The 17,002-nt window shown below is 31.2% G+C and overlaps 1 protein-coding gene across 1 annotated transcript in view; it reads right to left on the reverse strand.

The window, feature by feature from the left end:
• The window catches only part of LOC135955357 (uncharacterized), a 250,127-nt gene that overhangs the window by 36,589 nt on the left and 196,536 nt on the right, over positions 1-17,002 (reverse strand). The window contains exons 4-6 of the mRNA XM_065505710.1: positions 6,019-6,541; positions 2,590-3,630; positions 743-1,696 (exon numbers count right to left, since the gene is read on the reverse strand). Coding sequence (XP_065361782.1) covers positions 743-1,696; positions 2,590-3,630; positions 6,019-6,541 — 2,518 coding nt within the window. The remainder of the gene's footprint in view (positions 1-742; positions 1,697-2,589; positions 3,631-6,018; positions 6,542-17,002) is intronic.

Here is a 17,002-nt window from a genome sequence, read left to right on the forward strand (position 1 = left end):
GAAATAAAAAATTAAACAAGTCTGGGAGGAAATTGATTCCGATCTGCTTAAAAAATTAGTGGAATCAATACCAGACCGTATATTAGAAAAAAATCCATAACAAAGGATCATCCACACATTATTAATAATGCTACAGTGGCCCATAAATTAAAGTGCGTTTATAGGAAAATACCCTTAAAAATGGCTGTTAATCTCGAAAATTAATTTAAAAAAATAAATAAATAAAGTACCTACAAATGAATTTTTTTTGTAAACAATATTTTAATTGAAGTTTTAACTAATTTAATAAACAAATTTGTATCCCCCCAAATATGTTCTTGTTTAATTTTTAAAATTTTTTTTAAAAAAAAGTAGTGTGCGTTTATAGGAATATGCACCAGTGTAGTCCGACTTAAATCCTATTTTTTTCAGAACCGAATCTATTATTCAGCCCAATCTCCAACAAATCGAAATTTTTTTTTTAAATTTTAATCGATGGATCGATTTTAGAATTTTCATTATCTTTAAAAAAATCAAATAATCTGTGGTGTTCACTCATTTTTGAGGCGGTGTGTATATGGATGAAACACAAAAACTGTTGCATGAATGAAATCTTCAGGAACTTACAATTTGTATTTTGGAACGAAAATCTGTATTTTTTATTGCTTATAATTTTCAATTAATACTAAAACAATTTCATTAAATATCATGTATTTAGTAAATATTATTGTCATCATCCTTATCAAACTAATTCTTTACTCACCTCTTCACATTGTCTTGCAGCTTCGTCTCATAAATAGAGAAATTATTATCAATAGTATTTGCTGTCGAAGTTGCTGTTGTTGCCCCTCCACTAGATGATGTTGCTGTTTTTGTCTCATAAATGTCAGTACAATCATTACGATCCCGGGTAATGGGCATTTCAAAATCCCCTAAAAATACTAAAGAAGTGGCGGCCAAGGGTATGACACGTGGCTGCGTTAGCTTTGTGGTGTTAGGTATTGATGATGTTAATGTCAGTGCTGCTGTGGATGGTGATAATGATGAAATTAAAGCTGGTGTTGAGACAGTTGCTGTTGTAGCCGTCACTGTCGCTGTTGTTTCCGTTAATTTTGTTGTCACCAGCGGAGATGATTTGACATTGACAACGGTATTGCTTGATGATATAGAACTGGGCTCTAAACATGTCATATCTTGGGGGGAAGTAGCTGGTGTTGCTGTTGAGGCCAAGGCATTTTTACACAATAAAGTCCATTGGGTTGTAGATTTAGGAAGGCGTATCATTGTTTGTTGTTCCCGTAATAATATGGAATCTTCTGTTTGGTTTTGTTGCTGTTGTGTTGGCTTTGGATTTGAATTTGTATTGATATTTATCTTTACCGAGGATATGTTGGCATTGAGTTGCGTTAAAGACTTTCCATTATTAAGTTCATCGTTGGAGCTGTGTGAGGAAGGCAGTGCTTTTGTTTTCATTTCCTCCTCAACATGATGGAAATTCTGAGTATTTTGTCGTTTCAAAGGTAAAGATTTCAAATATTCATAGTTGGGTTGCTGTAGATTGTGACAAGCTCCGCATTGTGGCCAATAGGAGCAGGGCTGGTTAGAGCAATCTTTAAGCAATTGTTGTTGTTTAGATGGAGGTTTTGTGGTAGCTGGTGTTGTAGTTGTTATTGTGGTATTTAGTGGAACATTTGTTGTTTTTGATTTAAATAAATCACTATAAAACAAAAAATAATAAATAACGAAATAATAATTGTAACCAAAGCAAAATACATATGTATGTTTGTAATTCTGTTTAATATTTTGTTTTGGGACATAAAGTGGTGAGTATTTTTTTTAGATATACTGGTGAGTGGTGAGTTTTTTTGTTATGTTAATATGAGATTTTTGACTTGCTGGTTTTTTAATTACACTTAATTTTTTTTTGGTTTTTTGGATTTGTTGTTAATTTTTAAGGTTTAACACTACTGTTGTTGTTAATTTTAAACTTAATTTATTATTGTTAATTTAATGTTTATTATTATTATTTTTTGGTATTTTAATATTAATTTAGTTTAGTTAGTTATACATACTACTATTTAGTTGATCCTTAAAAGTTCAAGTGTGTTGAAATTTATTTTAAATACTGTTTTTTTTATTTGCCAAGCAGTCTTCTTTTTTCAAAATCATTTTGAAATTTTTTTCAGTTTTTTCAGTTTTTTTTTAGTTTTAGTCAAAGAGTTTTAGTAGTTGGACTTCTTTAGGTCAGTTTTAATGCTAAATATGTTAAACTTATTTATTAAGTATTTAAGTTTTAGTGTTATTATAAAGTGGAAATCACTACAGTTTAATTTTGTTTTATTTTAGTTGTATTTTAAATTGAAACATTCATTCCATGGTGTAAAAAAAGGACAGGGTTAAAAATTTTGGGTTTTTAAGTTCATGTTCCAGAAAGTGTTCAATTATATTTTAGTTCTGTTTAATGGTTAAATAATTCTCACACTCTCTGGTTTCTAGGTTTCACTGTCATTTCAAGCAGTTTAAATTGATCCATATATAAAAAAAGCATTTTAGTTCAATCGTTTAAACATGCAACAAGCTTTATTTTTTTTTATTTCATTTCTGTGTATTTAATACCTTCCACGATTGTTACTTCTTGTTCTACGATACAGTTCATTGTACTCGTTACGATATTCATTTGGATCATTTGGAGTTATATCGTCTCTGGAGCCAGCATTGTGTGTACGCTCCAACGAATAGTGTGACTCATTGGGACTGTGAGTTCTTCTTAAAGACCTTTGCTGTTTCAAAGAATTCGAACTCATATGCTCGTATTGTCTATTGTCACTGTTCATAAAATTCAATTCCGAATTGCCGCCCGAATTGATGGTCTCACGATTTCTCAACATAGACATGGGTATATCATAATCCCCACCACCACCACCCGCACTATCGCCTCTACGAAAGTCCATAATGGGTGAACGATCTAAGGATTTACGCATTAAATCGTAAGTCATTTCATGGTCACACAATCTAGTGCCATAATTTTGCGGACTGGTGGTGGATCTTGGCACACTTAAGTTATTGCAGGATGAGCCCGACGATTGGGGACTGCGGGTATTTCTGCCATTACCTTCTACCGGCGAAGAGCGTCTTATTCTAGCCACATGATTTCTATCACTATTCTCATTGGCCTGCAAATATCTCATGGCATTGGCATTTAAATTATTATTCGTCACCACCGCCTCTCTATAGTCCTCATCAAACGAACGACTCTTATCAAATTCCAATCTCAAGGCAGCCTCTCGACTCAACAGATTCTGTGTACCTATCAAGGAGTTATTGCTATGCTGGCTCTTGATATTATTGCCGGGGGCATTATAATTACAATAATCAAAATCAAAGGAACGACTTTTATCAATATCGCTTTGGCGATGTCGTGCACTGCCAGCACCCGCCACACTGCCATTACTATTGTTTATCAATATCGATTGTGATTTGCCAGTTGTTCTAATAGTGGGCGGAAAGTTTGTCGATTGCATGTTACTCAGATTGTTTCTTATATTTGATTGTTGATACAAGGGCGGCTGATTGGTGTTGACATGATTTTGACCCACACAAACCACCATTTTGTGGCCACGATTGGGTGATCGCTCGGTTAGTTGTAGGGATCTGAAATGAAAGAGAAATTTTTTAGGAAATGTAATAAAAAAAAATTAGTTTAGTTCTAAAAAATCCAGAAAAAATGTTAGAACTTGTTCAAAAATATCCAGTTCTTCAAAAAGTGGAATCATAAATATTTCACATTCTTTCCTTGGAACTATTTATGTCACAACTATATATAGAACCCAACTCGAGTTATCAAGGAACTAGTTCTTGAATAACATAGTGATATACACAATGGTTCTGGATTAGTTCTTTAGATCTGTTATTAGTTGCGAAAATTTTTCATGGCACCGGTTTAAAAACTTTTTTTGAACCAAAGAAATAATAAAAACAAGTAAGAGAGCTATATTCGGCTGTGGCGAACCTTATATACCCTTCACCAAATTATACTGTAAAATAAATTTTTTTAAATACTTTTAGGTAAACACATTAAATTTTTTTTTTTTATTGTTTTTCAAAATTTTTTTTTTTTCGAAATTGTTTTTTAATTTTTTTTAAAAAAAGTTTTTTTCAAATTTTTTTTTATGACAAAAAAAATTTTTTGATAAAAAAAAATTCGGGTCAAAAAATATTTTTCCCGATTTTGACCCATTGTAGATCCAACTTACTATAGCCTTATCTACATCGTTGCAATGGACTTTGATATATCTATCATTAGATATCCATATTGTCTATATTAATGACTTAGTAATCCATATATAGATCAAAAATAGGTCAAAAATCGAGGTTGTCCCGGTTTTTTGCTCATATCTCCGTTATTTATAGACGAATTTTGCTGATTTTAAATAGCAAACTTCTCGAAAGCATGTCTGACAGAATTATTGAAGATTTGGATCCCGAAGATATCTGGGGTCTTCAGAAAATTGATTTCAACTAACAGACGGACATGGCTTCATCGACTCCGCTATCTATAAGGATCCAGAATATATATACTTTATAGGGTCGGAAATGAAAAATGTAGAAATTACAAACGGAATGACAAACTTATATATACCCTTCTCACGAAGGTGAAGGGTATAATAACTAGGTGGTCCAAGCGCATTATTTATGAAAGAACTAGTTCTAAAAGGATTCCAAAGGAAGTTTGTTTGCTCTTTGGAATTTTGCTAATTGTTGGAATTTTGTTTGCGTTATATAAAAATGAAATGGTTCATGTATGGAATGGCATCACGTAAGAACGGCTGGAACGATTTGGCTGATTTTTTTTTATTCGACACAAAATTTTCAGGAGTTGGGTTGTAAAGAAAAAAAAAATTTTAAATTCCGTGTAAAACTCGGAAATATTTTTTTGAGTCCAGTCAACTGTAATAAAAAACCTCCCTAAAGTATGCAGTACAAATTTAGATATTTTATTTGCAAATAAATTAGAACAGGTATGTGGGCTGGAGAAACTTGAAGAACTAACATTAGTAAATGCTACCGGGCGGACAACTAGTTTAAAATAATTGTTATTCGAATAACCAACCTAGTCGAAATCAATGAGCTAGCGTCATTTAACTCAAATGTTAAAAACTTTAAATTGATAACTTTTTTTTTCATTTTATCGATTACACTGTGCAACAAATGAAGACTTTTGGAAAAACAAGCGGTCATGACAGTATAGGTTCGACTCTACTACCAAAGGGTAGTAAAACACAATACTCAGTTTGGCAATTTTGGTGACCGATTTTTTTTATGGGCCTCCAAAGATTCTAAGTGGGTGGGCCCTCAAAAAAAGGTGTCATTAGTTTTTGGCCAACAGCTAATTCAGTATTGCTGATACCGCTTAACAATATATGGCAATAATATAGCTAAGAGTCCACCAAACTAATTTTGTTTACATTATTTTCAAAAAAGTAGTTTTTTCGTGTCCTTTTTTTGAAAAGGAACTCCTAAATTTTATCTAACAATATTTAGTAAAGTTGTAGATATGGCAAAGCCATCTGAACGTGTAAAAAATTTGTGTTTAAAAAGTATGATCAAGTGCAAACAAGGTTTGCTTCGTGGACTCTTAGCTATATTATTGCCATAGATAGTTAAGCGGTATCACCAAGTCTGAATAAGCTGTTGGCCTAAAACTAATGACAACTTTTTTTGCGGGCCCACTTAGAATCTTTGGAGACCCATAAAAAAATCGGTCACCAAAATTGCCAAACTGAGTATTGTGTTTTACTACCCTTTGGTAGTAGAGTCGAACCTATACTGTCATGACCGCGTTTGAGAGCCCAATGATTTTAAAAACTTTTGGAGGCCCATAAAAAATTTGTCCCCAAAATCGCCAAACTGAGTATAGGGTTTTACTATCCTTTGGTATTAGAGTTGAACTGTCATGACCGTGTGTTTTTTGCACTGTGTTACCGGTGAACGAGCAAATATAATATTTTTAATTTACAAATTAAATTTCATTATATTTACCTTGATCTTCTTATGCGATGCTCATCGGCCTGCTTTGCATTGCGACCCAACGAACGACGATGCGAATTGCTGGCCACATTCATGGCAACAACCCCCACTCTCAGACCACCACTCTCCATAACACCAATACCGCTACCCCCAACAGCAACCCCACTATGGCCATGATTGTCATGTTCTCGGCCACTGTAGCTGGAACTTGAGGAGCTGCGCGATATATTAACCTTTTCATGTTTGCGCTCCAAAGTATTACTGCGTGAACTTGAGTTTTGCCGCGAACCACTCAATGACACCTGTGAGCCTTTCTTACGGCGATCCTCGGGTGTCAGAGATCTCGATTCGGGTGTTATGGAACGTTGCTTACGCAGACTACTCGAAGAGCTGTGAGATTCATTGCGATCGGGTGTTAGAGAGCGTTGACGTTGGGTCTTGAAGGGTGACGTGGCCGGATGATAGCTGTTGGTGTTCAAAAACTCTGAACTGCCGGCATCATCCTCTTCATTGTCCAATTCATCATTGGAGAGATCTGTAAAGTAAAAAAAAAAAGTTTTATAATTTATATTAGTTATTGGAGTGGTTTTTTTTCGCTCTCTCTCTCTAATCCGAGAAAAGTTTAATTAACTTTAATAGATTTATATGCAGTTTGGCCATCTACTAATAAATAAAATTTGTAAATAATTTATAGTTTGTGTTGGATGAAAAGTGGTGGAGCAGAAAAAAAAAATAATAAAAAATGAAGAAAAACTTTAAATTATTATCTCATCCATACCATCCATTAATATTTTGTTAGTTTTCTTTATTTCTTTTGCATTCTAACAACCCCCCCCCCCCCTCTAACAAATCCTAGCATTCGTTTGCCATTAAATCCAACATAGCAGCAGTCAGTTTTAGTTTTACATTCATCTGTCTCTAAACCAAGGCAACAGACACAAAAAAAACCAACTAAATAACTTAAATTGTGTGTTTGAATGGTAAATGGATAGTTGTGGTTAGAAAAATAGCAGAATCAGAGTCATGGGAAAGTTTTAGAAAGAGTATAAACCAAAGTGAAAGTGCCATATTTTTTAATCTAATTGAGATATTACAAAAATTAACTTATCTAAACAAAAAAAATAGTTCGGAATAAATGTGGATCAAATTGGTCCTAATCTTATTAAAATTTTGATACAAATTTTGATTTTAGAAACTCAATAAATATGTAATAAAATCTATATTTATTAACAAAACTCAATCAAATTTTCAACGTTTTTTAAATGTGTTATTCTAAATAACATAGTGTAAAAAAATTAATCCGGCAATTCCTAAAAATTAGAGCGAAAATCCCAAAAATTACATTTTTTACAATTTTACCCATATGGTCCACATTTCCTTCGGGGCTGGGAAAATACGTTGGGGATAACTAGGGAACACATCAAGGTTTCCAAAACTGGTTTCCGTTTTCAGATTCCAGCTTTGGGATTTTAATACATGTGGCCCAATATTGAAATTTTGATAAAAAGTTTGTCAATTTCCGAAGGGCGTAAGGCCGACATATTCGAAAAATAGAATATATTTTTTATACCAAAATTTTCTCCGTAAAGATACCTTATAGAAAAACATAAAATTGTTATATGTTCTTATCGAAAGTTTTTTTAATAAAAAAAAGAGTTAAGTCGCCTTTTCGACCAAAAAACTGCAAAAATCTAATATTTTTTTAATTTTTAAATTGAAAATCGTTTAGTTTTGGATTCATAATTGATATTGCTATGCACTCGTTTGTATATTAATGGTAATTTATTTCTCTAACTAACAAAAAAAATTCGACTCCATTCGGCCCAAATGTACGCCCTATATTTTTTAAAAAGCGGACCAAGGTATGGCAAAATTTTAAAATTTAAATTTTGAAATACCTATAACTCAGAAATTATAAGAGATAAATAGCACACCAAGCATGTTTTTTCAAGATCAAGCCGAGGAAACAAAATAAAAATGGAACGTGTTTAAAAATTTTACATGTCGAAGGTACCCTACTTTGAGTCCCATATCGCCGCCCCTGGAACATATGTAGGGCCCATTATAATAACTTAAACTCGAATACTCCTTGGCTATGCCCATTTTATTCCGATCGGACCAGGCATTTAGAAATGCCAGATTTACATCCAAAAAATTTCAATTCTGCCCAACTGTGGTCTGGGTCAAATGGGATCAACAATATATTGTTGGACTAGGCTCGATAAACTATAAAATAGCTTTTATTCCGAAAGGTTAATTCCCATGGATCAAATATTAAGCGTAACCATTATCTTCAACAAATGTTTATTTCATCTTGCATGACTTTGGTAAGAGTGAACAACTTCAAACAAAATTGTTACATTGTTACCTTTTAAAAAACGGTGGTTTATTTCCTTCTAATTCCAAATAAAAGCGATCAGTAGTTTACAATTTGTAAAAACTTTATATTTATTTAAATTTACACAACAATTTAAATAGTCACTTACTTTATATCATTGGTAGGCGTTCATATTGTTCAAATTACGAAGATTTTCGTCAATTTTACACGTACACAAAACGAATGTAAACAATATAGAGTAATAGAGAATAAAAATACAAATATTTCAATCAGTTGCTAGATATTGTTGCGGATGTTTTATTTTTTACCCATACATGCACATAAATTAAAATCTCTCTATTCGCCTACCAATGCTTTATGTACATGGTTCGACCTTGTAGTAGTTTCATGAATCATCTAACGGACAAAACTAGAATATTCTATTTCTAGATCTGTTGGCAGCTTTAGTGTTAATGTTAGCAACTTTCAAGATTCGAAAAAAATTAATTTTACTTTCGAAAAGATGGCTCAACTTGCATTTTATGACCCTCACTGTAGCTACATAGAACACTAACTATGAGACAAACAAAAAAATTTCAGTATTTTTTTTTTTACAATTCTGTCCACGACTAGTTAAATAGTTGAACAGCTAACTCTCTACTACACAAGTTCGTGTAATAATTCCTTCACTACCTAATTCATTTTTTTTCTTTTTTTTTCCATTTAAGCGTTCTGTTCAAAATTCATATTCCTTTAAAATGCTGCTGGCCTGGTGGCGAGCACGGGCAGTGGGTAAATGAGATAATGGCAAAACTTTATATTTTTATCGCAGTTTTGCTGACAGATTGTTACCGACTTGAGTGCTAATTTTTTTTGTTGTTTTTGTTGTGTGCTGTGGCACTGGCAATAAAATCTCTTAACTTTAATATTTTACCACTTTTTTGAGTTTTTTTTTTTTTTTGTTCGCAATATTGTTTACTTAGTTGGTTTTTTAGTTGTCGTCGTCGTAGTTTCTGTTATTATCAAATGATGCAGATTTATTGTCATGCTGATACCAGAGCAGAAAATTATGCAAAAGAAAAAAAAAACAGAAAAAAAAGGTAAGAGCCAAACTAATTTTCAAGGATCTTAGGAAGCAATTTGGGGATTTAGTTTTATTACACTAGTTTGATAGAGAAATGAAGCAGAAATGATTTTCAAATTAAATTATGAATGGAGAAAGAAATATATAGCTGTTCTTAACAAAAAAAAAATATATTTAAAGTGCATACATAAAACCATTTATAGAAAATTAATTTATCAAGTGGCAAAAATCACGTTAATTAAAGTCCATACATGAGAAACAAATGCACCCCCAACGAGAAACTGTCTTGTGCGGATTTTGAATTGCAGTGAATTTGAATGTTTTTCGTTACAGGAACATGATAACGGAGTTCTTGCCTCAACTGGACGGCATGGATCTTGACAACATGTGGTTTAAGCAAGACGGCGCACAGTGGGTTGAATGGTACCCAAAGTGGCGATTAATTCATAGAAGCCGTAGTTTTAAAATATTATATTTTTTATTGATGAGTTATTATAAGCGCATAAAAACACAGCATTTTAGAAAAAAACGTTAAAAAAAAATTTTTAACCCTTTAAGCGCATTATTGTTTTTTTGGAAAAAAATACCTTTTTCACAATTTATGCTGTAACTTGGGAATGGAAAGCGATAAATTATTGAATAAAATTGGAAATTAGAGCATACTTAATATGCTATTAAAAAATTTAAAATATAAATTTATTGTATGTATTTATATTAGTATAAATTTAATTTAAAATCCAATTTTTGTTTTACACAAAATTGTATAAATTTACAATTTTTTTCAAAAAAGTCATAAAAGAGAATATTATAATATTTTAGTACTGAATAATCATAAATCCATAAAAACACAGCACTATAGAAAAAAAAGTTTAAAAAAAAAATTTTTTTAACCCGTTAAATGCTTTATTGTTTTTTGGAAAAAAAGACCTTAGCTCAAATTTTTGTAATGAACAATCATAAATACATAAAAACACAACTTTAAAAAAAATGTAAGAAAAAAATGTTTTAACCTATTTTGTATCAGAATATGTTTTTTTAGCAAGAGGAGTTCTTTCACTATAACTTAAATAAGTAAAAAACCTCAATAAACCCGCACGATTTTTTTTTCTGTATATAGAAGCTAAAAGTTCATATTTTAAGAGAATTTAATGGAATTTACCCGATCTCGCCCTGATTTTTTTTAAACTCAATCTATATATCGAAAAAACCCCAATAATGGAGAACTTTAAAAAAAATCTTAAAAAATATTTTCAAAACATTTACCTAAACAAAAATTATTCACTTATGTTCTAAAATACCTGAAGTTGATGGTTCCATTTTAATATTTCTACTTTTAATAGATTTAACAAAAAATTAAATATCACAATTTTCAATTTTAACCACAGCACGCAAAATTTGTAAAAATTATTTGACTTTGACCGCTCACTGCCAATAAAGTAAGTTACTCACAACTGTAATTTTAGCAGTTTGTGATGTATTATTTAATGCACTTTAACCCAATACCAAACATGACTGAAACAGATAAAGTTCAGCTTTTGAATTAATCGGCGCACAGAGGGATAGCTACATACATTTTTTGGCAAAAATTATAAGGAGTGGTCGTAGAGCTCTGAAATTTGGCACAGAGAATTATATGGACCAAATTAAGAAAAAAATAAAATTTTATCAAAATCGACCACGCCCAACGCCCACTGCCCATACAATCCAAATAGATTTTTTCGCATAAAATTTTTCCTATCCAAGTAAAAAGAAAATTTGGTACATATATTTTCTGAAACAAAAGAAGAACGCATGCCGAGTTTCAATAAAATCGGCCATGCCCACCGCCCACGAAACCCATTCATAGATAAGAATTTTTTTTGTTTATTATTCTACAAAAAATTTTAAGTTTTCATCCTGTTCCGAAAACTGCCGAAAACTACTTTTTTTTAATCGAAACAAGACACTCCCAACTTTCATTTTATTAAAAGGTTTGGGGGAAAGTGGGGCTACATTTTTTTTCCATGGAAAATCAAAAATAAAATAATTTTTATAGACTTATAGATTTGGGCATATCTTCTTAACGGTTTATGATATTCCCATAATTTTTAAAATATAAGTAAAATTTTCGCGTAACACCCTTGCATGGACTTTACTTCAGTTTTTTAAAAATAAAATAAAATTTTTCTTAAAACTATAAGTTTACATTACATCTTTAAACATTTCTCTACAATACTGCAACATTTGATTTTTAAAATTGACATTTTGACACCAAATCCCTCTGTGCGTCGCCATCTGCCACAACGAGCATGTATCAATCGATTTATTGTAGCAACGATTTTCAGAACAAATTATCTCAAGAAATTGTGATGTCAACAGATCACCAAGATCATGCGATTTAAAGCCGTTTGATATTTTTCTTAGGGGTTTTGTGAAATCCCGGGCTTATGCGAATAAACCAGAACAACTCCTGTGCTCCAACGCTTTATCAGTGAGATACAGCCAAATCTCTGTGAAAAAGTCATGGGAAATTAAAATTAAAAAAGTAATGGCCTATCAACAGAGTCATGGGGGTTATTTGGCGAATATTTTATTTCGTATTTAATTGAAACATGTCTTCTTTATAATCCAATAAAAAATCACAACTATCTTAAGTTATTATTTTAGTAAAATTGTTTTATGCTAAATTCCCAATTTTTATTTTAAGTTGCTCAGAGTAAACTTGCTATCAAATTTTGTGGCCCATGTCTTTATCCAGCAGTTTACTTTTAGTATTCTACCTTTATTTAAATTTGAATTCTTGGAATTTTTAGTTTCACATTCTATAAATATTATTTGAAAACGACAAACGCTTACAAAATTGAATTATTAAAACTTTTTTTTTCTAAAAACAAAACAATTTTACCACAATATTTAAATATAAAACTTTAACTGTGGACAAGTCGTATACGTTTTTTTTTTTTTAAAGCAAGAACATCAAGTCAACACACACAAGAATAATACTACCTACATTTTCCATTTCAAAGAATAACTATTAAGGAACACATGCATGCAATCAATGGCAGAGGAGACGGAAGTTAACACACATTCATATGTAGTATAAGGATTGAAATCGAAAAAATCTTAACATACTTAAATATTAATAAAAAAAGAAACCTACAGTTTTGATTTTTTATATTTGATTGAAATTATTATTACAACTTACAAAAAATATTATTTTTATAGTTCTAATCACTAGTGATGAATTTATGAAACTTTTCCGGAAACCCTTACATTAAGGCTTTTATAGAGCTTTCTGCCACTTTGTAGCCCATCTCCGTTTAAAATCTACCACACTTTTGGACACCTTTTTTGTGCTTTTCAATTCTTTTTTAACAAGAGCCCAATATCTCTCGACTGACCTTAGCTCCAGGCAGTTTAGAGTATTTGCCTCTCTGGGTACAAATACCTCATTATTGTTCTTGCACCACTCAAAACCTTGCTTACCATGGTGACAGGATGCCAAATCAGCCAAAAACAAGTGGACACATTAAGAAGTGTTATGAGCGGAAGCATCCTCATTTGTAGACATTCCTTGATGTAAATTTCGGTATTTAAAGAGCCCTTTGTAACAAATGTTTGGCTTCTATTGCCGCAACTGCATATTGCTTGCCATACCAAAAACTTTTTGGGTAAATGTTCTGCTCTGGGGTCCTAAACTTTCTAAAACATTCTCTCGAGCATCAGCACCATAAAAATATTGACCCGGTAGCTGCGAAAAATTTTCCAAACATACGTTTCGTCATCCATTATGCAGCAGGTATATTTTTTTTTATAAAATTTGACTTCAATTTGTATGCTCTGTCTTTGGCCTCTAAATTATTAGCAGAGTTCAAGAACTTTTTGAGCCTTGTAAGTTTTTAAAGCTGCATTGTCTTTAACCAAATAGTCTGAGTACTGAGATAACCGGGCTGCTTTCCTACCGGATGTAGTGGGAGCTCTTTTAAAAATGCTTTCTATTTATTGGCTTTAGAAACATCATGTTGACCAGGTTTTCTTACAACGGACAAGAGGTTTTCTATTAACGGACAAGTTCTCCCGATACTGTTTAATAACACTGGAATCAGTATAACGGCAGACCTTTGATTGTTTGGCCAACTTTTTGTAGGACCATGTTGGGTTTTGTTGAAAATATTTATTAATTTTAGTCCGCACGTTTGTCTCGTCACTCATTTTAATCAGATCAACAACATGATTGACATTAAACATTATAACTGACATAATTTTCAAAGGTAATTTGATAAAAAAAAAAAAAAATATCAAATAATAATTGGATTAAAAGTTTTAAAGAAAAACGTGTGTTAAGGTTTTTTCGATCTCACTCCTTAGTATGTATGTGTATATTAGGATGGCCCTTATTATGCACTTATTTGATTTTAGGTGCTTCCAATGTCTAAAAATGTTCTTTAGCTAATTTTAGCAAATTCGGCTAATGTTTGGGTCAAAGTATAAATTTTTTTTAAAAATTTAATTTCAAAATATTGTTTGGATTTTCATTTACCCATAGACGTTATTTTGACACGGAAGACAAAGATCGCCTAGGCCAGCTAAAATAGTTTGAAGACCATGAATTGGAGGCATTACTCCATGAAGATTGTTGTAAAACTCAAGAAAAGCGCAAAAAATCATTGGGAGTTAGTCAAGCAGCAATTTCAGGATTCTTACAAAAATAGGGAAATTGGGTACAATACGAATTGAAGCCGAGAGACCTTGAAGGATGATTTTGCATGTACGAAATGATGTTTGAAAAATTCCCAAATAAGGGCCACCTTAATGCACATACATATATTTTGCAAAAATCACAAAGATGTATTTGTTTGTGTAGATGTATATAAAATATATATTTGTTTTGTTAGTTGTAGTAGGTCTACTACATATACAATATTCTGCATTAACTATCAACATTATAATGGATGAATGCAAATCAGAGAAGAATAAAAACACTGAACGATCATGTTTATCATTATTGTTTGGCTTGATTGAACACAAATAAAAGACACATTTTACTACTTGACAATATAAAAAAAAAGAATATGCAGCAGCAAAAAAAACAAAAAAAAAAAACAGAAACTATTCTTAAAATGCAAACAAATAAAACAATAGAAGACGATGACGAAGAAGGAAATGAAAAAGAACAACAAAAACCCCAAACACTTGAACCTTAAATGCAATGCCAAGACCGATTATTGTATGCAGAAAATTTCTATATATCGTTAAGCTTAGTGTAAAAATGTGCTAAGTCATTTTTCACAAATTTTACAGGACAAACAAAAAACAATGTAAAATTGATTGTCACTAAAGTTGCTCTCAGAAGATAATGGAGCAGTAGCAGAGATGAATATAAATTTCAAAATTATCCAATATCTGCTTTAAATAAACTAATAATTAAAACAATTTTGGGGCTATAATATATTCAAGAACGTAGATATACTCAATACCATTTGATTGATATAATTTTGAAATTTTGGCAAACAAAAAAAAAAACAACTAAGAGTGCTATATTCGGCTGTGCCGAATCTTATATACCCTTCACGAAATTATACTTCAAAATTTTACATATTTTTAGGTAAACAAAATTTTATTTTTTTTCTAGTTCTTTTTTAATTTTTTGGAAAAAAAATTTTTTCGATTATTTTAAATTTTAAAATTTTTTTTTTTTAAATTTAAAATTTTTTTTTGTTTTTTAAATTTTTTTTTCCGATTTTGACCCATTGTAGGTCCAACTTACTATGGTCTTATATACGTCGTTGCCTTTGAAATATCTATCATTAGATATCCATATTGTCTATATTAATGTCTTAGTAATCCAGATATAGGTAAAAAATCGAGGTTGTCTTGGTTTTTTCCTCATATCTCAGCCATTTGTAACCGATTTTGATGAGTTTAAATAGCAAAATTCTTAAAAGCATGACTGACAGAATTATTGAAGAATTGGATCCCGAAGATATCTGGGGTCTTCAGAAAATTGATTTCAACAGACAGACGGACAGACAGACAGACGGACATGACTTAATCGACTCCGCTATCTATAAGGATCCAGAATATATATACTTTATAGGGTCGGAAATGAAAAATGTAGAAATTACAAACGGAATGACAAACTTATATATACCCTTCTCACGAAGGTGAAGGGTATAAAAAACATTTACTTAACACGTTTGCATACCGCAGTATTAAAACGACAAAATACGATATAATTGTTAATGTCTTTTAAGCAAACATTGAATTGTTACTTATCTCAACATTTTGTATACAAATCTCAATTTTCATAAAAAGTGGACTTAGCACATTTGCTTACTAAGCTAACGATGCATAAGGATATGTGGGTGTGTATGTGTACATGTGTAAGTAATTTGTAGGTGGTAGTGGTTGGTGTCCTTTTAGTAAAATACCAAAAGAAACATTGACACAAAAGAAACAGTTTTCTTTTGTGTCAATGTTTCTTAACATTTTTAAATTTTGGTATCCATTGTAACATTAAACTTCATACAAAATGTTTAAGATTGAAATAAAGGGTGAATTTAAATGGTTTGATCTATAGTGCAAAAATGATTTTAAGTTGTATATAACAAGCTAGAAATCCTATCATCCCTGAGTGTAAAAAAGTAAAAAATTTTCGCAAATGCTAACATCCTCACAGCTGAGTCTTTTATTGAGATCAAAATAGGGAATAAAAATATGAAAAAATTTAAAATTTATAACATTAAGGAAATTGGACTCATTCGCCTAAGTATGGACAAAAAATAATTTTTTCTTGAAAAACGCAAAATTTAAATCGCAGGCACGGAAAAACTGTAAGAGGTATTGACATAATTTTTTCATATTTTTATTCCCTATTTTGATCTCAATAAACCCCAATGTGATGATCGAAAAAATCTGAAATTTGTTTAACAAAATTTTTAAAAATTTGAAAATGGAGTTTTGAAACAGCCGTTAAAAAAAATTATTTTTTTTGGCCATACCTGCGAATAGGTTAACGGTATCCTACGAAGACAAAAACTCATATACAAGTAAATATGGGCATATTTTAAGTAAAAATGAGCTTTTATTTTAATTTTTCTCGAAATATCTTAATTTGTTTCCTAAATAGTTTGTTCAAGTGGCCTGAAACACGTTAATGGTCTGGCGAATTTGTAATAACTTTAAAATTTTTTAATCAAATTTTGTCATTTATATCTCATTACAACGAAAATTACGTACATATTTCGATTATTTTGCATTCAATTGCAAAATTATTTATTTAGTAGCAAAATTTTTTCAAAAACTGAAAAATTTGCATTTTTCTCTAATTTTGGCGATAATACAGTTTTTGGGTCATTTTGAACCAAAGGAGATACAGGGTTAATTTCCAAAATTTTTTTTTTAATGTAATATTCATTAATATAAATAAATCTACATATTTCTAGAAAACAATGCAGAAAGTTAACGAGTTTCACCTATTTATTCCATATTAACAGTAAAATTTTGCATATATCTGAACTTTGACCTCGATGCGCGTCCAGAAATCGTTGCCCGATTTGGCTCAAATTTTCAGCACTTAACATTTAGGCCTAGTGTCACAATATTCCACCCGGCAC

The sequence above is a fragment of the Calliphora vicina genome, chromosome 3 (genome assembly GCF_958450345.1).
Source record: "Calliphora vicina chromosome 3, idCalVici1.1, whole genome shotgun sequence".
Taxonomy (NCBI): Eukaryota; Metazoa; Arthropoda; class Insecta; order Diptera; family Calliphoridae; genus Calliphora; species Calliphora vicina.